General features: G+C 35.9%; 1 protein-coding gene across 1 annotated transcript in view; it reads right to left on the reverse strand.

Annotated features, from left to right (window-relative positions):
• Positions 1 to 26,681, reverse strand: part of CD38 (CD38 molecule) — a 142,577-nt gene that overhangs the window by 31,419 nt on the left and 84,477 nt on the right. The window contains exons 3-4 of the mRNA XM_053704119.1: positions 20,792 to 20,927; positions 19,958 to 20,040 (exon numbers count right to left, since the gene is read on the reverse strand). Of these exons, the coding sequence (XP_053560094.1) occupies positions 19,958 to 20,040; positions 20,792 to 20,927 (219 nt within the window). The remainder of the gene's footprint in view (positions 1 to 19,957; positions 20,041 to 20,791; positions 20,928 to 26,681) is intronic.

Below are 26,681 nucleotides of genomic sequence, written 5' to 3' on the forward strand. Positions count from 1 at the left end.
TAATTTTAAACAACATTCCAATTTACTTCAATTATCTAATTTGCTTCATTCTTTAAGTATCCTTTGCACATAGGTGAACCAATAACACAAGGCTTTTATGTGCAGCCACCAATAAGCTACTGAGCACATTTAGATATGCTTTCAACCAATGATAACAAGACAAAGAAGGAAATTAGATAATAGAAGTAAATTGGAAAGGTGTTTAAAATTATATGCTCTTTCTGCATAGAATGCCCATATTGCCACTTTAATAAGGGACACATATGAAAAATACATATGCCAGGGTTCTTATACAAAGCATTTCTTTAAACAGCCCTGAAAATAGCCCTGACATATGTAATTTTCATATATGTCCCTTTTTAAAGCGGCAATATGGTCACCCTATTTCTGAATCATGAAAGAAAAAAATTGGGGTTCATGTCCCTTTAAACTGAGCTCTGATAACTTTTTATGCGATCAGCATGCACTACTCAATTATTGTTTTAAGAGATTTTCAAATTTGTTTTTAATTCATTGCTCCCTTTAAAAATATTAATATAAATCCCCTACAGTACTGATTGAAAAGACTGACAAAAGGCTTTTTGTTTTTTACAAACTGATATAAAATAACATTTACACTTAAAAATAGAACACAGTAACAAGTAAAGAATTCAGAGCACTGATACATTTGGGAATACAAAAATGCACTCACACAACTGGGGGATACAAAATGTAAGTGTTTTTTTTTGGGGGGTGTATACAATCAGTCCTACACAAAAACAAATAGACATATAGGGCTAGATTACAAGTGGAGCGCTAATAAGCGATTTCGCTAGAGAGCTAAGTGCACTAGCGGTAAGCCTTTTATCTTGGTCAGGTTGCGCTGGTATTACGAGTTGAAAATAAAAAGTTGTCTCTCCAGCGCTAACCCGACCAAGGCAAAAAGCCGAACTGACAACATTGCTTGCGATAAACAATTCAACCCATAGAAGTCAATGGAGAAAAAAAGTGGGGAAAAAAACCAACACCCTACTTGCGAGCAAACCCGATCACCATAAGCCCCTACTCTAATAACCCCTAAACCAACACATAGCTCACCGCAAAGTCCCCGCTACACTATTAACCAAAACCAACACCCTACTTGCAAGCAAACCCGATCACCATAAGCCCCTACTCTAATAACCCCTAAACCAACACATAGCTCACCGCAAAGTCCCCGCTACACTATTAACCCCTAATTCTCCAACCCCTCCAAATTACAAAGTCCCCACTACACTAGTAACCCCTAAACCATCAGCCCCCCCACATCGCAAAGTCTGCACTACACAATTAACCCTTAAACCACCAGCCCCCCACATTGCAAAGTCGGCACTATACTATTAACCCCTAAACCGCCAGACCTCACATCGCAAAGTCTGCACTATGCTATTAACCACTAAACTGCCAGCCCCCCACATCGCAAGATAGCCTACTAACATCTAAACCCCCTAACACCTCCTAAGTTAAAGCAAAATAAACTAACCCTACCGTTACCAAAAATTGAAGAAAAAAAAAAATACCTGTGAAATTAAAATAAAACTAATCTTACTTTTTAAAATAAAATACCTAACATTACTAATAAAATAAAAAACCTACCATTGCTGAAAAAAACTATCATTACTAAAAAAAAAAAAAACTAATATTACAATAAAAAAAGAAAAAGAAATGTACCAAAAATAAAAAAATATTAATGCCTATTCTAATATCCCCAAATAAAAAACCCACCCCAAAATAAGAAAAAACTATTCTAAAACTAAACTACAAATAGCCATTAAAAGGGCCTTTTGTAAGGCATTGCCCTAAAGTGATCCAGTTATTTTTCTAAAAAAACAAAATGAATCCTGCATTAACCACCCCATAAAATAAAAATCTATCTTAAAAAACCTAATCTAAAAAATGCCCTGAAAAAGGTATTTAGCGCTTTTGCTGCACAGGTAAAAAACAAGCAAAAAAGCACCCAAAATAATAAAAAACGTACACACTAAAGCCCAAGATGGTAGTCATTAAAGATGATGGCAATACTCCATGTTCATTGTGAAGATAAAGACCACCGATACCGCCTCCACTGCTGGAATGAAGATAAAAAGATGAACCGCTGCCGGGATGAAGAAGGGCCACCACCGAGATGAATATGGAGCGCCACCATCATCTTTGATGAGTACCATCTTTGGCTTTAGTGTGTGTTTTTTGTTTGGCTAGCAAAAGCACTAAATGCCCTTTTCAGGAAACATTTTAGAGTAGGATTTTGGGAGGTTAAGGTTAACAGGATTCATTTTTTTATGAAAAAGAGCTTGATCATATTAGGACAATGCCCTACAGAAGGCCCTTTTAAGGGCTATTTGTAGTTTAGTTTTAGAATCTTTTTTATTTATTTTTTTATTTTGTGGTATTAGAATAGGCATACATATTTATTTTTTATTTTTGGTAATTTCTTTTTTTGTAATGTTAGAGTATGTTATTTTTTGTAATGTTAGGTTTTGTTTTGTTTTTTAGTAATATTTTTTTTTAGGTAGGGTTTTTTTTTATTTTTTATTGTTAACATTTTTAATGTTAAGTTTTGCTTTTATTTTAAAAGGTTAGATTCGTTTTTTTTTTATTTTAATAGTAATGTTAGGTTTTCTATTTTAAAAGGTTAGATTCGTTTTTTTTTTATTTTAATAGTAATGTTAGGTTTTCTATTTTAAAAGGTAAGATTTGTTTTTTATTTCACGTCATTTTTTATTTTTAAGGGAAGTTAGTTTTTTTTGGTAAAAGTAGGGTTAGTTTATTTTGGGTTAACTTAGGGGGTGTTAGGTTAGGGGGTTTAGATGTTAGTGGGTTATCTTGCATTGGGGGGGCTGATTGTTTAGGGGTTAATAGTGTAGTGCCGATATTTTTTGTTTTAATAAAAAAATGTGTTTAATTTTATAATTACAAATGAACATTCAATTGATTATTTTTAATTGAGGTACACATTTGATAAGTTAAAGGCTTAAATGTAACAACATTTTTCATTATATATAAATATTAATTGCACAGAAAAATTAACATAATACACAGCTGTCATAATTTTTTAATGAACTATCTATTGTGGCTTGTTTGATTTTGGCCGCATATCTCAAACTTACAGTTGTGCTCATAAGTTCACATACCCTGGCAGAATTTATGATTTCTTGGCCATTTTTCAGAGAATATGAATGATAACACAAAAACTTTTCTTTCACTCATGGTTAGTGTTTGGCTGAAGCCATTTATTATCAATCAACTGTGTTTACTCTTTTTAAATCATAATGACAACAGACACAACATAAATGACCCTGATCAAAAGTTTATATACCCTGGTGATTTTGGCCTGATAACATGCACACAAGTTGACACAAAGGGGTTTGAATGGCAATTAAAGGTAACCATCCTCACCTGTGATCTGTTTTCTTGTAATTAGTGTGTGTATATAAAAGGTCAATGAGTTTCTGGATTCCTGACAGACCCTTAAATCTTTCATCCAGTGCTGCACGGACGTTCCTGGATTCTGAGTCATGGGGAAAGAAACAGATTTGTCAAAGGATCTGTGGGAAAAAGGTAGTTGAACTGTATAAAACAGGAAAGGGATATAAAAAGATATCCAAGGAATTGAGAATGCAAATGGGCAGTGTTCAAACTCTAATCAAGAAGTGGAAAATGAGGCATTCTGTTTGATAACATACTGCATTTATCTTGCCATCAATTCTGACCAAATTTCCTGTGCCTTTGTAGCTCACACATCCCCAAAACATCAGCGATCCACCTCCGTGTTTCACAGTAGGAATGGTGTACCTTTCATCATAGGTCTTGTTGACTCCTCTCCAAATGTAGCGTTTATGGTTGTGGCCAAAAAGCTCAATTTTGGTCTCATCACTCCAAATGGCTTTGTGCCCGAAGGTTTGAGGCTTGTCTCTGTGCTGTTTGTCGTATTGTAAGCGGGATACTTTGTGGCATTTGTGTAGTAATGGCTTTCTTCTGGCGACTCAACCATGCAGCCTATCTTACTTCAAGTGCCTCCTTATTGTGCATCTTGAAACAGCCACACCACATGTCCTGTATTTCACCTGAAGTTATTTGTGGGTTTGTCTTTGCATCCCGAACAATTTTCCTGGCAGTTGTGGCTGAAATTTTAGTTGGTCTACTTGACCGTGGTTTGGTTCCAACAGAAACCCTCATTCTCCACATCTTTATTAGAGTTTGTACACTGATGATTTGCATTCTCAATTCCTTGGATGTCTTTTTATATCCCTTTCCTGTTTTATACAGTTTAACTACCTTTTCCCGCAGATCCTTTGACAATTCTTTTGCTTTCCCCATGACTCTGTCAGGAGTCCAGAAACTCATTGACCTTTAACCCCTTAATGAGCAAAGCACTTTTCCATTTTCTGTCCGTTTGGGACCAAGGCTATTTTTACATTTTTGCGGTATTTGAGTTTAGCTGTAATTTTCCTCTTACTTATTTACTGTACCCACACATATTATATATCATTTTTCTCGCCATTAAATGGACTTTCTAAAGATACCATTATTTTCATCATATCTTATAATTTACTATAAAAAGATTTATAAAATATGAGGAAAAAATGGTAAAAACACACTTTTTCTAGCATTGATCCCCAAAATCTATTACACATCTACAACCACCAAAAAACTCCCATGCTAAATAGTTTCTAAATTTTGTCCTGAGTTTAGAAATACCCAATTTTTACATGTTCTTTGCTTTTTTTGCAAGTTATAGGGCCATAAATACAAGTAGCACTTTGCTATTTCCAAACCACTTTTTTTCAAAATTCGCGCTAGTTACATTGGGACACTGATAACTTTCAGGAATCCCTGAATATCCCTTGACATGTTTATATTTTTTTTTAGAAGACATCCCAAAGTATTGATCTAGGCCCATTTTGTTATATTTTATGCCACCATTTCACCGCCAAATGCCATCAAATAAAAAAAATCCTTAACTTTTTCACAAATTTTTTCACAAACTTTAGGTTTCTCACTGAAATTATTTACAAACAATTTGTGCAATTATGGCATAAATGGTTGTAAATGCTTCTCTGGGATCCCCTTTGTTCAGAAATAGCAGACATATATGGCTTTGGCATTGCTTTTTGGTAAATTATGCCCAGCAGTGAAGGGGTTAATTAGGGAGCATGTAGGGAGCTTGTAGGCTTAATTTTAGCTTTAGTGTAGTGCAGTAGACAACCCCAAGTATTGATCTAGGCACATTTTGGTATATTTCATGCCACCATTTCACCGCAAAATGCGATCAAATTGAAAAAAACGCTAAATTTTTCACAATTTTATGTTTCTCACTGAAATTATTTACAAACAGCTTGTGCAATTATGGCACACATGGCTGTAAATGCTTCTCTAGGATCCCCTTTGTTCAGAAATAGCAGACATATATGACTTTGGCGTTGCTTTTTGGTAATTAGAAGGCCGCTAAATGCTGCTGCGCATCACACGTGTATTATGGCTAGCAGTGAAGGGGTTAATTAGGTAGCTTATAGGGAGCTTGCAGGGTTAATTTTAGCTTTAGTGTAGAGATCAGCCTCACATCTGACACATCACCCCCCCTGATCCCTCCCAAACAGCTCTCTTCCCTCCCCCACCCCACAATTGTCCCCACCATCTTAAGTACTGGCAGAAAGTCTGCCAGTACTAAAATAAAAGTTTTTTTTTGTTTTATTTAAAAAAAAAAAAATCTGCTGTGTAGGAACCCCCCTTAGCCCCAACCTCCCTGATCCCCCCCCCCCAAACAGCTCTCTACCCCCCTCCTCTGCCTTATTGTGCACCATATTGGGTACTGGCAGCTGTCTGCCAGTACCCAGTTTGAAATCAAATGTTTATTTTATGTTTTTCTGTAGTGTAGCTTACCCCCCTTAACACCCAACCCCCCACCCTCTCCCAGATCATTAATATTTTTTATTCCCACCCTCTCTCCCACTGAGTCCCACCTTGTGCCTCTTCCACTTTAACTTTTGGCCAGGCAGTTTCACACGTGCACGCGCGCGCACGCTCCCGTGCATGTGTGCGCACGCTCCCGTGCACGCGCACCCACACGCGATCCCACCCCCCTCCTCTACTGATGGCTGCCTTCTCACCTCCCTGGACACGCTCCCACCCACCAACGATCATAGCCACCAATAGCCGATGCAGAGAGGGCCACAGAGTGGCTCTCTCTGCATCGGACTGCTTAAAAAAGTTATTGCAGGATGCCTCTATATCGAGGCATCACTGCAATAACATGAAAGCAGCTGGAAGCGATCAGGATCGCTTCCACTGCTTTCAAAGACCAACGACGTACAGGGTACGTCCTTGGTCGTTAAGGACATTTTTTTGGAGGACGTACCCTGCACGTCATTGGTCATTAAGGGCTTAATACACACACACTAATTACAAGAAAACAGATCACAGGTGAGGATTGTTACCTTTAATAGCCATTCAAAGTCCTTTGTGTCAACTTGTGTGCATGTTATCAGGCCAAATTCACCAGGGTATGTAAACATTTGATTAGGGTCATATGGGTAGTTTCTGTTGTCATTATGATTTAAAAAGAGTAAACACAGTTGATTCATAATAAATGGCTTCAGCCAAACACTAACCATGAGTGAAAGAAAAGTTTTTGTGTTATCATTCATATTCTCTGAAAAGTGGCCAAGAAATCATAAATTCTGCCAGGGTATGTAAACTTATGAGCACAACTGTAGATACTAGAACCTGAGAGCTATTATAAAATAACTTGGATGCTTTTAATATAATTTGCTACTTTCACGGATTGATTGGAATAACTCTGAACCCAATAAATAAAACCCAAACAATTTCTGATATTTCTTGTTGCGTTCTCTAGGATTATAACCTTTAAAGATATGTAAGTGTGCTTCACTACACAGACCTGGCCTGTGCTATATTTTTAATTAAAATGTTTTACCATTTTTTGACTGCAATATAAGTAATCTTTTTGATATTGTTTTCATAAGCAAATAATTAAGAGCCCACATTTTAACATATGCAAACATACAGCTAGATTAAGAGTTTTGTGGTATGAGGGGTGCGGTATTAACTTGCACGTTATTGTCACCGCTCACTTACCTACAGAGCTGGTATTACAGGTTTTCATAAACCCGGCGTTAACAGGCAAGAAGTGAGCGTAGAGTAAAATTGTGCTCCATACCGCACTCCAATACCAGCGCTGCTTAAGGACGCGGTGAGCTGGTTTTACATGCTCGTGCACGATTTCCCCATAGACATCAATGGGGAGAGTCGGCTGAAAAAAAGTCCAACACCTGCAATAAAGCAGCGTAAAGCTCCGTAACGCAGCCCCATTGATTCCTATGGGGAAACAAAATTTATGTTTACACCTTACACCCTAACATGAACCCCGAGTCTAAACACTCCTAATCTTACACTTATTAACCCCTAATCTGCCGCCCCCAACATTGCCGACATCTACATTATACTTATTAACCCCTAATCTGCAACCCCCGACATCGCCGACACCTACATTATACTTATTAACCCCTAATCTCCCACCCCTAATGTCGCCGAAACCTACCTACACTTATTAACCCCTAATCTGCTGCTCCGGTCATCGCCGCCACTATAATAAACATATTAACACCTAAACCGCCACACTCCCGCATCGCAAACACTAGTTAAATATTATTAACCCCTAATCTGCTGCCCCTAACATCGCCGCCACCTACCTACATTTATTAACCCTTAATCTGCCACCCCCAACATCGCCACCACTATACTAAAGTTATAAACCCCTAAACCTAAGTCTAACCATAACACCCCCTAACTTAAATAGAATTAAAATAAATCTAAATAAAAATTCCTATCATTACCTAAATAATTCCTATTTAAAACTAAATTCTTACCTGTAAAATAAACCCTAAACTAGCTACAATATAACTAATAGTTACATTGTAGCTAGATTAGGGTTTATCTTTATTTTACAGGCAAGTTTGTATTTATTATAACTAGGTAGAATAGTTACTAAATAGTTATTAACTATTTACTAACTATCTATTTAAAATAAATACAAATTTACCTGTAAAATAAAACCTAACCTGTCTTACACTAACACCTAACATTACACTACAATTAAATACATTAAATTAATTAAATACAATTACCTAAATTACAAAAAAAAACACTAAATTACACAAAATAAAAAAGAAATTATCAGATATTTAAACTAATTACACCTAATCTAATAGCCCTATCAAAATAACCCCCCCCCCCCCAAATAAAAAAAACCCTGTAGCCTAAACTAAACTACCAATAGCCCTTAAAAGGGACTTTTGCGGGGCATTGCCCCAAAGAAATCAGCTCTTTTACCTGTAAAAAAAATACAAACAATACCCCCAACAGTAAAACCCACCACCCACACAACCAACCCCCCAAATAAAATCCTAACTAAAAAAACCTCCCCATCCTAACTAAAAAAAGCTCCCTATTGCCCTGAAATGGCATTTGGATGGGCATTGCCCTTAAAAGGGCATTTAGCTCTATTGCTGCCCAAACCCTAATCTAAAACTAAAACCCACCCAATAAACCCTTAAAAAACCTAACACTTACAGTTTTTAAGACCGGACATCCATCCTAAATAAAGCCGGGAGAAGTCCTCAGCGAAGCGGCAAGAAGTCCTCAACGAAGCCGGGAGAAGTCTTCATCCAAGCCGGCAGAAGTGGTCGTCCAGACAGGTAGAAGTCTTCATCCAGACGGCATCTTCGATCTTCATCCGACGACTAAAGAAGAATGAAGTTTCCTTTAAATGACGTCATCCAAGATGGCATCCCTTTAATTCCGATTGGCTGATAGAATTCTATCAGTCAATCAGAATTAAAGGTAAAAAAATCCTATTGGCTGATGCAATCAGCCAATATGATTGAGCTCTCATTCTATTGGTTGTTCTAATCAGCCAATAGATTGCAAGCTAAATCCTATTGACTGATCGGATCAGCCAATAGGATGGAAGCTCAATTCTATTGGCTGATTGCATCAGCCAATAGGATTTTTTCACCTTTAATTCTGATTGGCTGATAGAATTCTATCAGCCAATCGGAATTAAAGGGACGCCATCTTGGATGACGTCATTTAAAGGAACCTTCATTCGTCTTTAGTCGTCAGAAGAAGAGGTTGCTCCACACCGGATGTCTTGAAGATGGACCTGCTCCACGCCGGATGGATGAAGATAGAAGATGCCGTCTGGATGAAGACTTCTGCCCGTCTGGAGGACCACTTCTGCCGGCTTGGATGAAGACTTCTCCCGGCTTCATTGAGGAATTCTTGCCGCTTCGCTGAGGACTTCTCCCGGCTTCATTTAGGATGGATGTCCGGTCTTCAAAACTGTAAGTGGATCTTCGGGGGTTAGTGTTAGGTTTATTTAAGGGTTTATTGGGTGGGTTTTAGTTTTAGATTAGGGTTTGGGCAATTGAAAAAGAGCTAAATGCCCTTTTAAGGGCAATGCCCATCCAAATGCCCTTTTCAGGGCAATAGGGAGCTTCGGTTTATTTAGTTAGGATTTTATTTGGGGGGTTGGTTGTGTGGGTTGTGGGTTTTACTGTTGGGGGGTGTTTGGATTTTTTTTACAGGTAAAAGAGCTGATTTCTTTGGGGCAATGCCCCGCAAAAGGCCCTTTTAAGGGCTATTGGTGGCTATTAGTAGTTTAGTTTAGGCTAGGGTTTTTTTATTTTGGGGGGCTTTTTTATTTTGATAGGGCTATTAGATTAGGTGTAATTAGTTTAAATATCTGATCATTTCTTTTTTTATTTTGTGTAATTTAGTGTTTGTTTATTTTTGTAATTTAGGTAATTGTATTTAATTTATTTAATTAATTTAATTGTAGTGTAAGGTTAGGTGTTAGTGTAAGACAGGTTAGGTTTTATTTTACAGGTAAATTTGTATTTATTTTAACTAGGTAGTTAGTAAATAGAGGATTCCAAATGTACATCCAGGCTACACAGGGCAGGAGGTCAATCGAGAGGCATACACCGTAACCAGTAAATAGTTGTCCTAACTTTTAGGCCCAGAATGCAAAAAAGTATCTTTTACCCCGTAAACAGTAGAAGCAAAAGTATTGACGTTTTTCAACGTACAGTAGAGCAGAAATTAAAAACTTTATCGGAAAATCTAGGTACTAAAAAAGCATATAAACAAAATTTCTCACAGAACTTAACAGTAGAACAAAGAAAAGCTCTAAATACATTAAAAACTAATAATAACATTATAATCAGAGTCCGATAAGGGCGGAAACGTAGTTATCATAGATCATGAATACTATGTTTCAGAGGCCTTAAGACAGTTAAACGATGAGGAGGTATATACCAAGCTCACCTTTAATCCTACTTTGAAATTTAAAACCAAGTTAAAGGATATCTTAGAACTAGGCAAACAAGCTGGAGCCTTTAAGGAGGCATATTTTGATACTTTACTCCCACAGGCACCCCTTACACCAATTTTCTATTTTGTTCCCAAATTGCAGAAATATAATAAGTGCCCCCCGGGCAGACCCATCATATTTGGGGTGGGCTCCCTCCTTGAACCATTGTCAGAATTAGTTGACTCATTCCTTCAACCTCTGGTATTGAATCTAATGAGCTATATAAAGGACTCTACTCAAGTCCTAAATAATGTAAAAAGACTTAAGTGGCAAGACTCTTTTTGTTTTTTGACTATTGATGTTACATTTTTGTATACCTCCATTTCACACCACCTGGGTCTAGCTGCAATTACTTATTTTTTAAATAATTTTTCAAATTATAGTAAGGATGTTATTTATTTTTTGTTAACAGCCATAGAATTCTTACTTCAACACAACTTTTTCATTTTTGACAGGGATTGCTATCTCCAGAGACGTGGCACGGCTATGGGGGCAAAATTTGCCCCTTCCCCTTCCTACACTAATCTTTTTATAGGTTGGTGGGAGGCCTGCCACGTCTATGGAGATGACAACCTATACAAACAACATTTTGTTTATTATGGCCGCTATATTGACGACCTGTTGGTGGTGTGGAATAGAGATGAAACCTCCATAGAGAAGTTCCTGGAACTTATTAATTTAAATCACATGAATTTAAAATTCACAGCAGAATATAATAAAAACACCATCAAGTTCTTGGACTTAGAATTGGCAGTAGATCCTAACACCAACATGATAAATACCACAGTGTACAGAAAACCCACAGGGGGCAACACAATATTAAACTTTAAGTCATGTCACCCTTGCATGTCAAAAAAGCTATACCAAAAGGGCAATTTATAAGAACTAGACGTATCTGCTCTGATACAGTGAATTATGAAAATCAGTGTAAAATACTTGAACAAAGGTTACTCGATAGGGGGTACCCTGAAAATCTTTTAGAAAGTACAAAAAAAGTTGTGGATCAAATACCTAGGGAAAATCTGTTACAGTACAAAGTAAAAAACCAACGTTACAATGATAAGGAAACACTCCTTATAGCCTTGAATTTAACAAAATTTGTAACATTATAAAAGAAAGCTTGCCGATACTGGCGGTAGATTCAGGTTTGGAAAAAGTGGCCAGTGAAGGCTGCAAATTTGTAGCTAGAAAAGGCAAAACAATTGGAAATATGATTGCCCACTCTGATCTCCCTAACTTTCAAACTAAAACTTGGCTTCCAACTAAGCTTGGATTCTATAAATGTAAAGCACAAAGGTGCAAAACTTGCAACTATGTAAAAGAAGGCACAAAATTCAAATCAACCATTACTGGCTGTGAATATGACATTAGATTTAAACTAAATTGTAGGTCAACGCATGTCATTTACCTCTTGACTTGTAGGGGGTGCGAGATCCAATACGTAGGCAGAACTAAACGTTTGTTGAAAGATAGGGCACTAGAACATTTGAGGGACATTGAGGATCCAGATATATTCACTCCAGTCTCAAGACATTTTAAAACCATGCATCAGGGTGATGCCTCATTGGTGTCTATTCAGCCAATCGACTATGTCCCAAAACACAGACGTGGAGGGGACAGGGAATATAAATTGAGTTATAAGGAAGCTAAATGGATCTTCCTACTAAATACTAGACACCCTAAGGGCATCAACAAAGAAAGTGATGTCAATCTATTTATCTAAGTATTCCCTAAATCTTTTATAACATATTATAAACATATAATTCTGTTTTGGTAAATATATTGTCCTCAAGGCTTTTCTATAAAACTGTTAATGTTTCTTAGTTTTTCTATTTAAGGGTATTTAATAGGATTTTGAAATTAGGTTTCATTAAATATGTTAGTGTTATTATTTTTAAGGGTCTTTATGACTCCTCACTTCACAGTCATGATTCTAGTTTACCCTTAATATACAGTTTAGATAGGAAAGGGTTAACCTGATTGTTTTTAACTTAAATAGAGGCCAGATACACAACTCACATATAGCAGTGATCAAGCGTGTCAATACACGCGAAACATGTCTGCAGTTTGTTCAGCTGTGACCCTGACCGCTTGCTAAATGGAGCATTGGCTCTGATTTTGTTTTTATCCTGCATCCCAATAAAGACTTATTTTTCTTATACTGGATGGCATCAAGGGAGTTTTTTTCTTTGAACAACTATTTACTGGTTACGGTGTATGCCTCTCGATTGACCTCCTGCCCTGTGTAGCCCGGATGTACATTTGGAATCCTCTGTCTGCTCAGTGCACCGGAAACGGAGGCGAGTCTATTTGGCCTCCCCGAACACCGGTCATTTGGAAGTGATTGGAGGCTTGTGCCTACGCTGAAGATCATGCTACCGGAATAGCACGGACCCCAGCAGTTGTTTTTCAGTCTTTAGTTAGTAAATAGTTAATAACTATTTAGTAACTATTCTACCTAGTTAAAATAAATACAAACTTGCCTGTAAAATAAAAATAAACCCTAAGCTAGCTACAATGTAACTATTAGTTGTATTGTAGCTAGCTTAGGGTTTATTTTATAGGTAAGTATGTAGTTTTAAATAGGAATTATTTAGTTAATGATTGGAATTTTTATTTAGATTTACAAAACACACTGATTAAACAGCGCTAACTGCCAGGGATGAGTCAATATTTCTGTAATGTAAAGCAATAAACACAAATTCAGAGAGGAAGATAATAATAAAAAATTAATAAAAGATTAATAAAAAGAATTTATGTATATTATTTAAAAGCTACCTGCAATAGATGTCTACTTGTCTTTCTTAGCAAGCATAGATAAGCGTGTATATACAGCACATATATAATCATAAAATGTAATAAAATAAAATAAACAAGCTTACAGATAAAAATTCAAAAAGGTAGAGGAAATGTGAAACATATACTACTTGAGGCAAACAAATTTCCTAAAGAAAAAACACAAAGTGCAAACAAGTGCAACTAAATAATAATGTTTATACGAGACCTGCTGCTGCAAAATGACCAAAGGTGTCCTGCGTGCCTCCCGGAGTAAAGTAAAGTAAAATCCCAAATCTGTGAAACACATAAGCGCAAACAGACTCAAGTGTAGGTAAGTGCAACAAACACACCACACATTATGAATTGTACTTACAAGATTACAATTTATTCAGGCGGTTGTTAACAAAATGTTAGATGACCAAGAGAAATCGTTCATACAGGGTGGATTAAAACATAAGTCTCTCCAAATGGGAATACCGGAACCAGTATATCAGTCCTTTACAAGTGTCCGTTGTAGTGACTCAGATAGAAAATGCTGTGTTTGAAAGCGTCAATGTCGAAGCCGGTATCGTCACTAGAACATAGTACGGATCCTCAGACAGTCCAAAAAGTCCTCAATGCGTTTCAACCGCCACCGTGCGGTCTTTCTCAAGAGGTGAAGTTAATGCCTCTTCTCACAGTACAAGCAAGTATATAGCCAACCGGCTTATTTCATTGGAGGGGAAAAACATCTTGTCAATTAGCCAGCCTGTCTACTATGTAAAGCAAACTCAAACCCATGTATAAGATAGATTAAAAGATTAAAAACACATATTTTTAATTTTATACTATTAAAAACATAATTGATAAACTATTCTAAGAGGTGTGAATTAATAAACCGCAAAAAACATCACTAATAAATTAAAATGTACAAATATATGTTCACAAACGTTTTTTGCCCATTTTTTATGAAGTGTTGAAAGACAGTGTTAAACAAACGACAAAAAGAGAACAACGTTAGTAATATGAAATATTAGAGAAAAATAACTTGTTACCAATGTTTTCCATTATATCAGGGGTTGTTTGGTGAACATAAGCATATAATATCATATCGTCTACAATCAACCAAGTTAAAAAATATACCATATGAGTCAGGTATATGTTATGCATAGATCAATAAATGGAATAATTTAATAATTGATTAAAACTCCAATATTCTCCATTCACGACAATCTTGCTGTAAAAGTTTTTCAAGTTTTTTAAAAAGTTCATCAGGTGATTCTGATGCATTTAAAAAACTTGAAAAACTTTTACAGCAAGATTGTCGTGAATGGCAAGACCTTATCTTATTGGATAACTATGTTTCCCATAATATTATTCCTAGGGGTTTGCGTTTATTTAAGTATCCTGCTTTTGATCTTGAGGATGTGGAATTCACCACAGAGTGGGAGGAATCTCTACATGAATGTTCTATGAAAATGATTACAATTTTAGTAAAATATAGAGAGTTTAAATTAAAACAGATTAAAGAAGAATTAGAACATATTTTTCCTAAAATTCAATGTTTTAAATTGGAAGAAAAGTGGATCAATAGGAATAATAGCATTCAGAGTAGAATCAAGAAATTAGACAATGAGTTAATGGCAGTCAAACAAATGAAACTATCTAGGGATATTCAGGATTTTAAGGAGGATAAGGTTTATACTTTAAAAAAGAAAACTCAAAATGCACGCACAGTCTGGTCCTTAACAGTCTAATATATACCAATCAGAAAAATTGTTATCTGAAAGAAAGGATCAGGATACCAATCAATTTAAACATCATGATTATACTAATGATCAGTCTAGGGGTAATACCAGGGCAGATAACAGGACTCCTTATGTTGGAACAAATAGGGATCAGAATAAATCACATATTTTTGTGAATTCTTATAAGGATAATAAACATGAATACCCTAGAAGTAATGAGTATACACATGGACAAAGTTATTCTAAGTCTGAGAATCCTGGTCATGGTGGTAGATCCAATTTCTCCTACCATGGTCAATATTCCAACTATAAAAGTAATAGTAATTATGGCTACCATAATAATTGGTGGCACAATGGCAAAAATAAGAAGAAGAATTATAATCCGCCCCTTATACAAGTATCAACTAGCAATAGATTTCATAGTCTTGATTCACATCCTGAAACATATAGGGAGAATAACTGGTCTGAACAAGGTGCTAAACCCAAACATGGTAGGAATGAGCATGAGGAACATCATGAAGGAGAGAGGAGAACAACTGTAAGAAATACTTCTTTTTTAGGGAACAGCCAGATAGGACACCAAGTCAGGTTAGAGCAGGAATCAAGGAGTCCACGTCTAGGGGATCCAGAAGTAAGGACACGAATGAACAAAAGAACACTAGAATAAAGAGAGGAACAAGGGGTGGACTTAGAATTAGGGAAGCCAAACAGAAGGCAGCGGAGAGAGGAAGAGAGAGAATGAGTATTTTTAATTTAGCCAAGATAGATTTGGACAACAATGATATTAAATTATTGAGTAAGGGACTCAATTTTGCCCCCAAAACTTTACCTAATGAATTCCAAATATTCTTGGATATTCAGAAATTTAGTAGAAAACTGACTCTTAAACGATTTTTTGCCAAAAATTCCACCATTAAAACCATATCCAACAAAGAGGAACACCTTGAATCCAAAGATTTAGAAACATTGAATATCCTTAAGAGTTTGGAAGGAATAGATTTTGACATAGAGGGGTCCCCAAGTGAGGAAGATCAGGATTTTATGTTGTGTGAACTTCTAGACATTTCTACTCATGAGGAAGTTAGACCTATTACTCATAGCACATTTAAACGCCCCTCCTCTTTTTATCCAGTTAACGCTCAAGGGGATCAAATCCCTGTTTTTACGAATTTAGTTACTAAAGAAATCTTGTCTAAAATTAAAGACAAAAAGGAGAATTTATTGAATAAACACAATGATAATCTTACTATACTTGAGAGGAAATCACTTACGAAATTAATGAATGATGACAGAGTTGTGTTTAGGGCAGCAGATAATGGAGGGGGTTTGGTGATCCAATTGAGATCGGAATATCTCAAAGAAGCACACAAATTGTTAGGGGATAAAGATACGTATTGTATCCTTAAGGCTGATCCAACTAAATCATATATGTCTGCATTGAATTCTATGTTGGTGAATGCTAAATCTGAAGGGATATTGAACACAGATGAATTTAAATACCTGCAAGAATTGGATCCAAAGAGCCCCTATTTTTATCATCTACCAAAGATCCACAAGAATAGTGAGTGTCCTCCGGGTAGGCCCATCATATCTGGGATTAGTTCCATCACAGATAAAGTCTCTAAGTTTATTGATTATTTTTTGCAAGATATTGTTAGGAACACTAGGGCCTACCTGAAGGACACCACTAGTGTGATTGGGATCTTCGAAGGAATCGAATGGAAAAATAATTACTGTTGGATTACATGCGATGTATCAGCGTTATACACGTCAATACCGCATGATAAAGGGATACATGCTGTAGAAATGGAATTGACCAATTCGGGATTCAATGTAGTACATAAAAAAATCATCTTGCAGTGTATACAATTCATATTGGAACACAACTATTTCACCTTCGAGGGTGTGTATTACAGACAGATTAGAGGAACAGCGATGGGCACTACTTTTGCCCCATCATATGCTAACCTGTATATGCACACCTTCGAAGGCGAATTTATCTGGAAGACACATCAGTTCAGTAAGAATATAGTTAAATATCACAGATATATTGATGACGTGATCATTCTATGGGAGGGGGACCATAATGTAGTAGATGAATTTGTTAGATATATTAATAATAATAATTATAATCTTAAATTCACTGAAAACCACTCTCGTACTGAAATTGAATTTCTTGACTTGCGACTATTTGTAAATAGTGATAATAAAATAGCAGTTACCAACTACATGAAGCCCACTGAAAGAAATAGCTTTATTGACTATAAGAGTGCCCATCAACGCCATTGGAAAGATAACATTCCATATAGCCAGTTTCTCAGACTGAGAAGAAATTGTAGTTCTATTAGCGACTTCAATAAAGAAGCAGACATTATGGCGAATAAATTTATAGTCAAAGGATATGATCCGGTTAAAATTGAGGACTCTAGGATTAAGGCTGTGGGGCGTACCAGGGATTCACTGTTAAGAACAGATGATATGAGTTCGACAGGTAGGCATCATAAACACAATGGGCAGGATCAGGATTCTATCAGATTTATAACTACCTATAATGAAGGCCATACAATCATCAAGGAGGCCTTTAGGAAACATTGGGGTATACTAAAATCAGATAGCTTGCTAGCATCATCAATACCAGAACATCCCCAAATTACCTTTTGGAAGGGTAGAAACTTGAGGAATCTGTTAGCCCCTAGCAAATTGGAACCAGTGAAAGGAGATAAAACAATAGCGAGTAAGAGTAACTGGTTAAGTCTAAAAGAAGGCATATATAAATGTGGTAAACACAACTGTGGAATGTGCAAACATGTGAACAAAGATCTCAACTTCACAAATAGTGATAAATCCCGTAACTTCAAGATTCAATGTCGCTGCACGTGTGACTTTACTCATGTTATATATCTATTAACTTGTGGGTGTGGCCTCAAGTATGTGGGTCGCACGAAAAGAAAGATCAGGCGTAGAGTGTCAGAACACCTTAATAATATTAGAAATGAGATGGATAAGCACAGTGTCCCCCTTCACTTTAGAGATATTCATGGTGGAGACCCCAGATCACTTAAGGTGCAGGTTATTGATTGGATTCCCCCATCCATCCCGAACAGACTACTTACATTACGCAAATGTGAGACATTCATTTCAAGGTTGTCAAGGATAGGGTTTATCAGTGTACAGTTTTTAATGAGATGGTCTTTTAGATGTGTGTATATATGTGTTTATATATATATATATATATATATATATATATACGTATATATATGTGATCAATTAATTAATGTATGTCATGTCCTTGTTTTAAATATTTTGAATATTTTAAATATTTTGAATATTTTTAATTAGTTTTAGTATATACTTAATTGGTAGGGTTTATATGTGCGAACTGTCATGAGGTAGGTAGGATATAATGGCTGTTCCCTTTGTATATCTTCTATTTTATATTCCCATTGTATCACTCTCTCTCTTCCTTAGCTTCATTTATACTCTGTTTTATATTTGCTCTTACATGTATTTAACATGAGTTTATAGAGAATATACATTGGAGTTTTAATCAATTATTAAATTATTCCATTTATTGATCTATGCATAACATATACTCACTGACTCATATGGTATATTTTTTAACTTGGTTGATTGTAGACGATATGATATTATATGCTTATGTTCACCAAACAACCCCTGATATAATGGAAAACATTGGTAACGAGTTATTTTTCTCTAATATTTCATTTTTTGTACTAACGTTGTTCTCTTTTTGTCGTTTGTTTAACACTGTCTTTCAACACTTCATAAAAAATGGGCAAAAAACGTTTGTGAACATATATTTGTACATTTTAATGTATTAGTGATGTTTTTTTGCGGTTTATTAATTCATACCTCTTAGAATAGTTTATCAATGATATTTTTAATAGTATAAAATTAAAAATATGTGTTTTTAATCTTTTAATCTATCTTATACATGGGTTTGAGTTTGCTTTACATAGTAGACAGGCTGGCTAATTGACAAGATGATTTTTCCCCTCCAATGAAATAAGCCGGTTGGCTATATACTTGCTTGTACTGTGAGAAGAGGCATTAACTTCACCTCTTGAGAAAGACCGCACGTTGGCGGTTGAAACGCAATGAGGCCTTTTTGGACTGTCTAAGGATCCGTACTATGTTCTAGTGACGATACCGGCTTCGACATTGACGCTTTCAAACACAGCGTTTTCTATCTGAGTCACTACAACGGACACTTGTAAAGGACTGATATACTGGTTCCGGTATTCCCATTTGGAGAGACTTATGTTTTAATCCACCCTGTATGAACGATTTCTCTTGGTCATCTAACATTTTGTTAACAACCGCCTGAATAAATTGTAATCTTGTAAGTACAATTCATAATGTGTGGTGTGTTTGTTGTACTTACCTACACTTGAGTCTGTTTGCGCTTATGTGTTTCACAGATTTGGTATTTTATTTTGATTTATTTTAATTATATTTAAGTTAGGTGGTGTTAGGGTTAGGGTTAGACTTAAGTTTAGGGGTTAATAAATTTAGTATAGTGGCGGCGACGTTGAGGGCGGTTTATTATAGTGGCGGCGATGTCCGGAGCGGCAGATTAGGGTTAATCATTTTATTATAGTGTTTGCGATGCGGGAGGGCCTTGGTTTAGGGGTTAATAGGTAGTTTATGGGTGTTAATGTACTTTTTAGCACTTTAGTTATGAGTTTTATGCTACAGCTTTGTAGGGTAAAACTCATAACTACTGACTTTAGATTGCGTTACGAATCTTGCGGGATAGGCTGTACCGCTCACTTTTAGGCCTCCCAGAAAAAGCTTGTAATATTGGCGTTATGGAAGGCTTATTGAAAAAAGACATTTTACGCAAATTGCGTAAGTTAATTTGCGGTATGGCCAAAAAAGTGTGCGGTACAGCTGTACCTTCAAGACTCGTAATAGCAGCGGTAGTGAAAAAAGCAGCATTATAACCCATAATGCTGCTTTTTTACTCATAACGCAAAACTCAATATAAAAAAGCATATATATAGCTAGTACCACTTACTGAAGCAGATGCCATCTTCCAAAAAGAAGTAATAGTGTTGTTTACACACTTTTTCCATGTTGGGCATGATGTAAAATTAAACCCTGCAATGAAAATATAACAAAAAGTATTAATTAGAAGTATTGATGCACAACTGTGTACTGAAATAAAAAATGATGTCACCACAAAATGAAAGTTTTCCTATTGTACTGGCTGGAAGGGGTCATTAGTTTTTTGTGACTATTCCTAGTTTTTCTTTTTTAAATCCCTCTTTTCCAACATTTCCCTCTCGTATTAAAGCAAATGATAAAAGTAATAATCTGTGCCAGAAGCTCTAGGGATTATTTGAGCTATTCTGTAGTGCTTATTGGACACGCAGGCTTTTAGATAGAACAACAATTTAAAAGTTCCTGAATATGGAGACTGGATGGTGCCACAAGTCTTAAAGGCACAGTCAACACCAGAATTGTTGTTGTTTTTTGAAAGATAGATAATCCCTTAATTACCTATTCCCCAGTTTTGCATAACCAACGCAGTTATAATAATTAATGTTTTACCTGAGTGCATACAGGAGATGAAAAGCTGATAAGCTGTGAGCTAAGGCAAGTGAAAGAGACACAATCCAGAGTTGCAATAACCAGCCACTTGTAATGGCTGGTTAATTATCGTTTGCGGGCACGCAATAATTTAGCGCTCCCCTTGTAATCTAGCCCTTTATAGTTAGCATTTAAAGACCCTGGTAGTTGGTGTCGCTATTGGTGAGAGTACTTATCTAAAAGGACATGTTATATATATCTAAAAGTATAATACATTTGTGTTTATCATATGAAAAAGAAACAAACATTAAATGCTTACCTTCTTTATGAGCTCTCCCACACCACGTGAGGTCATCAAATAAAAAGCCCAGAAATGTATCCTCTAGGGTTATGTATTGTTGGTTTTCTTTTGTTAGACAATGAGCAATTTGTTTTGTTTTACTCCACAAAAGTACCTATAGAGGAAAAAGAGAATTGATAAAGTGTTTTTTTTCCTACGATCGACTGAGCGCAATTGAAGTTAATGCTGGTCAGGTTAGCGCATCCTCAAGACTCTAGTTAACTGTTTCGTGAAACAAAAAAGTGCCACGTAAACTCATCAAAAATACATTACACAATACAGTTACACTCAATAACATCATCTAAAAAATTCTTAAAAAAATATTGCACAAAAACGTTGTAAGGGCTCAAAGATATGAAATCTCTTTAAAGGGACAGTCAACACAAAAATTGTTATTGTTTAAAAAGTAACGGCTAGATTTAGAGTTCTGCGTTACCTGTCAAAAGCAGCGTTAAGGGGTCCTAATGCTGGTTTTGGCCGGCCGCTGGTATTTAGAGTCAGGCAGGAAAGGGTCTAACGCTCACTTTCAAGCCGCAAATTTTCCATACCGCAGATCCCCTTACGCCAATTGCGTATCCTACCTTTTAAATGGGATCTGCCTAACGCTCATATTTAGAGTCTTGGCTGAAGTGAGCGGTAGACCCTCTAGCGACAAAACTCCAGCCGCAGAAAAAAGTCAGTAGTTAAGAGCTTTATGGGCTAACGCCGGTTTATAAAGCTCTTAACTACTGTGCTCTAAAGTACACTAACACCCATAAACTACCTATGTACCCCTAAACCGAGGCCCCCCACATCGCCGCCACTATAATAAATATTTTTAACCCCTAATCTGCCGACCGCACACCGCCGCCACCTACTTTATCCCTATGAACCACTAATCTGCTGCCCCTAACATCGCCGACACCTATATAATATTTATTAACCCCTAATCTGCCCCCCCAATGTTGCCGCTACCTTACCTACACTTATTAACCTCTAATCTGCCGACCGGACCTTGCCGCTACTCTAATAAAGTTATTAACCCCTAAAGCTAAATCAAACCCTAATACCCCCCTAAGTTAAATATAATTTTAATCTAACAAAATAAATTAAATATTATTAACTAAAGTATTCCTATTTAAAACTAAATACTTACCTGTAAAATAAACCCTAATATAGCTACAATATAACGAATAATTATATTGTAGCTATTTTAGGATTTATATTTATTTTACAGATTTGTATTTATTTTAACTAGGTACAATAGCTATTAAATAGTTATTAACTATTTAATAGCTACCTAGTTAAAATAATTAAAAAATTACCTGTAAAATAAATCGTAACCTAAGTTACAATTAAACCTAACACTACACTATCAATAAATTAATTAAATAAATGAACTGCAAGTACCTACAATTAAATACAATTAAATAAACTAAACTAAATTACAACAAAAAACAAACACTAAATTACAAAAAATAAAAAAAGATTACAAGAATATTAGGCTAATTACATCTACTCTAAGCACCCTAATAAAATAAAAAGCGCCCCAAAATAATAAAGGTCCCTACCATATTCTAAATTAAATAGTAACCAGCTCTTTTACCAGCCCTTAAAAGGGCTTTTTGAGGGGCATGCCCCTAAGTAATCAGCTCTTTTGCCTGTAAAAAAATATACAACCCCCCCAACATTAAAACCCACCACCCACATACCCCTACTCTAACCCAAACCCCCCTTAAATAAACCTTACACTACCCCCCTGAAGATCTCCCTACATTGAGTCGTGTTCACCCAGCCGGGCACCAATGGACCAAAAGAGGACATCCGGAGCGGCAGAAGTCATCATCCTATCTGGGCAGAAGAGGACATCCGGACCGGCAGACATCTTCATCCAAGCGGCATCTTCTATCTTCATCCATCCAGAGTGGAGCGGAGCCATCTTCTTCCAGCCGACGCGGATCCATCCTCTTCAACCGACGCCTACTCGCCGAATGAAGGTTTCTTTAAATGACGTCATCCAAGATGGCGTCCCTCGAATTCCGATTGGCTGATAGGATTCTATCAGCCAATCAAATTTTTCCTACCTTAATTCCGATTGGCTGATAGAATCCTTGGATGCCGCTTGGATGAAGATGACTGCCGGTCCAGACGTCCTCTTCTGCCCGGATAGGATGATGACTTCTGCCGCTCCGGATTTCCTCTTTTGGTCCATTGGTGCCCAGCTGGGTGAACACGACTCAAGGTAGGGAGATCTTCAGGGGGTAGTGTTTACTTTTTAATTTACAATAGGGTAGGGACCTTTATTATTTTGGGGGGCTTTTTTAACAAAAGCCCTTCAAACAACTCTAAATACCAGCATTGTTTAAAGGGTTCGTTGGGAAAAAAAGCGGCGTTAGCTACGCAGGTCTTTACCGACAAAACTCTAAATCTAGCCGATAGATAATAATGCCTTTACTACCCATTCCCCAGCTTTGCACAACCAACATGGCTATATTAATATACTTTATAACCTTTAAACCTCTAAATGTCTGTCTGTTTCTAAGTCACTAAAGACAGCCCCATGATCACATGCTTTTTTATTAGCTTTTCACAAGAAGGAGTGCTAGTTCATGTGAGCAATATACGATAACATTGTGCTAATGCCCATGGGTTCTAACAACATAGCACTTATTGGATTAAAAGCATGTCAAATAGATAATAAATAAAAAGTCATGTGATTAGGGGGCTGTAAGAAGATGCTTAGATACAAGGTAATCACAGAGGTAAAAAGTGTATTAATATAACCATGATTTCTTTGAAAAAACGAGGAATGGTCCTTAAAGCGATTATCTATCTTTTAAAAAACAATAACACTTTTGAGTTGACTGTCCCTTTAACATAGAGATACACACATATACATCTCTAAAGATGTGTGAATATATGTATTTACAGACATATTTACACATAAATACATATGTACACATATATATATAGACACATTGGAACCATTTACAATTGTTCTGCACATATCAGACTATGTTCTAAGTATTTCTAAATAGATATTCCTATATATATATATATATATATATATATATATATATATATATATATATATATATATATAAATATATATATATATATATATATATATATGAATATATATATCTGTAGATACTGTATCTATACCTATATATAACCATGTGTATAAATAAAACATATTCTATGTCAAGAACATTGGAATGAGAAATAGCGCACTTGAGAATATGCGATTGGGTTTGCATGCGAGTAGGGATGGACGAATGTGTACATTTCCGAATTCGAATGTAAGAAGGAATGTTATTACCGAAATTTAAATTACAAAGCCGAATGTTGATACGAACGAATATTCTTAAAAATTCTATAATCGAATGCTATTTACAGTTTTTGAATGTCACTTTCGAATTTGAATGTTTAAAATTAGATTGAATGTCCACATTCGAAATTTCGAATTTAACATTCTATTTAACAAATACTATTCAGAAGTTCAATAGTTTATGTGGTAGGAATCTAGTAAATGAATACATAATAGATACAAATATATCAATTTGAATGTTTCTATTTCGATCGAATATTGCATAATTTGAATATTACATTTAAAGAAAGCATTAGAAATACTATTACAAACATATAAATTCAATTTTTTTAATTAAATTATTGCATAATTTGAATATTACATTTAAATAAAGCATTATAGAAATACTATTACAAATATATAAATTTGAATTTTTCGAATTCAAATATTGCATGATTCGAATATTACATTTAAGGAAAGCATTAGAAATACTATTACAAATATATCAATTTGAATTTTTCGAAATAAATATTTTCGAATGTAATCGTAAACTTCGAAACCAAACATTCGAAAATCGAATGTTAGAATGTTATGTAAACATTTGAAATTTGATTTGAACGAATGTGTTAAAATTCGTTTCATTTTTCGAATGTTGCAAAAAATTCGGCCATCCCTACGTGTGAGTGGGGTGTTCGTTTTTTTTCCCCTTTTTTTTCTACTTTGACTTCTATGGGGGAATAGATTATTGTGCTTGCGATATTCTAAGTTTTGCTTTTTGGGTGTTGTCGAGTTTGCCCGAGAGTGATAACTTTTACTTAAGCGCAACCCGACGCGTGCAAAACGTTTAGTTCTAGCGCAATTAGAGATCTAGCGAAAGCGCTAGATAATGCTCCACTCGTAATCTGGCCCAAAGACTATTAATAATCTGACAATAATTTCAAATTTCAAATTATGTTTCCCTTGTAGATTAATTGAGCACAGTAAACAAAATATTGTTATAACATTTTGTTTGATGCCACTATTTACTACAACTGCGCTGAAAATAGATGTATTGCCAAGAAACCTAAGAAAGATAGTCACTATTGATCTCTAAAGGCACAGTATACTGTAAAATAGTTTTTTCCTTAATGGATTTCAAATGACTTTTTATACCAGCTGCAGAGAATAGAATGTATAAGAAATTGCATTTTCAGGTTTATTTGTGTATATGAAATTGTTGGTTTTGTGTTTGAAACCACAACCTATTAAAAGGGTTGAGCTTTGCAGATAAAATCAATTCTCATTATGTTATCACTTTGGCCCTGATATTAAAAGCATCAACAGACCATCAAGAAACTGTCTTACTGGGTTCATCAGCCTCGCAGTCCGACGGTCTGTCGAGAAATTCAAAGAAATGGGGCATGTCCAAGCAAAGTCAGCAAGCGTCAATGTCTCTACCAATGGAAGTCAATGAGAGCATGACATCCACACCCGCATTGCCGACATCGCCACTCGTCAGCATATTGCTGCGGCCAGGAGGGCCCTATTTGAAGTGGGTCTACACGGCACAGACAGTGCGCTCACTGAAACTAAAAATTGTTTCTGTGTAAGCACACTCCAAATATTGCTGTGGGACCTAGGTTTAATTACACTGACAAAAACTACCTTAGGCGATGTAGTCTTAACAGCTGATAGCTGGTGAGTCAAACATGGCCTCTACCCTCCTGGCAACTTGCACTTTGCTGATTTGAATATATTGATCTTGTGTCGATGTGTCCAAATCAAAGTGCAGGCTACTTCCTTTAGCAAGCCCCACAAACTCCCCCTAAACTCCTACTTAAATTACGGTCCCCCATTCCTCCCAGAAGGTAACGCCCCCAAACAAGTGGTATCCCTAGGTGCCTCATCAAATTGCTGACAACATACTAAAAGGGGACTTGATCCCCTGCACGTTGTTCGATTGGAAGCTGTTTTAGGAAGCGGCATACCGGGGCTCAATTCCGTTACAGCGCTGAGCTCCAGGAGCATGGCAAGGCCAGCAAGGTTTTGCCGGTCCTCCGACGTTTACCACATCTCCTTAACAAAATATGCATTGTCATGTACAATGGAGATTGTTTAAAGTTTTCTAGATATCATAAAAGGTATTTAATGGTTGCTTGCTAATATTTCAAACATAAATATATATTTGAAATTATACGTTTATGTTTAAAAAATAGAAAGCATCATTAAATACCTTTTACTCTATAGATACATACAATGCTTTAAACAATATGCATTGTACATGACTATGCATATCATTGACCCCTAAACTGTCATAACCTAAAATTAACTGCAGAAGCTAAGGCCCTATACATAAATATTCAGTATTTAAAATAATGAGTTGTTATGTACAATGCTAGAACTACATTAACAAGTAACCCCCTCTTTAAACTAAAGCCCCCTTCTAAACTAAACCCCCTAAGTTACAATAAAAAAAATCTATTACAATAAAAAAAGAAATTTAAGTTACAAAAGTTAATAACAGCAGTATCTAAAATAAAAAACCCTCCATTATACCTAACACTAATCTACATGCCCCATAAAATAAAAAAAAAAACACCC

Source organism: Bombina bombina, chromosome 2 (assembly GCF_027579735.1).
Source record: "Bombina bombina isolate aBomBom1 chromosome 2, aBomBom1.pri, whole genome shotgun sequence".
Taxonomy (NCBI): Eukaryota; Metazoa; Chordata; class Amphibia; order Anura; family Bombinatoridae; genus Bombina; species Bombina bombina.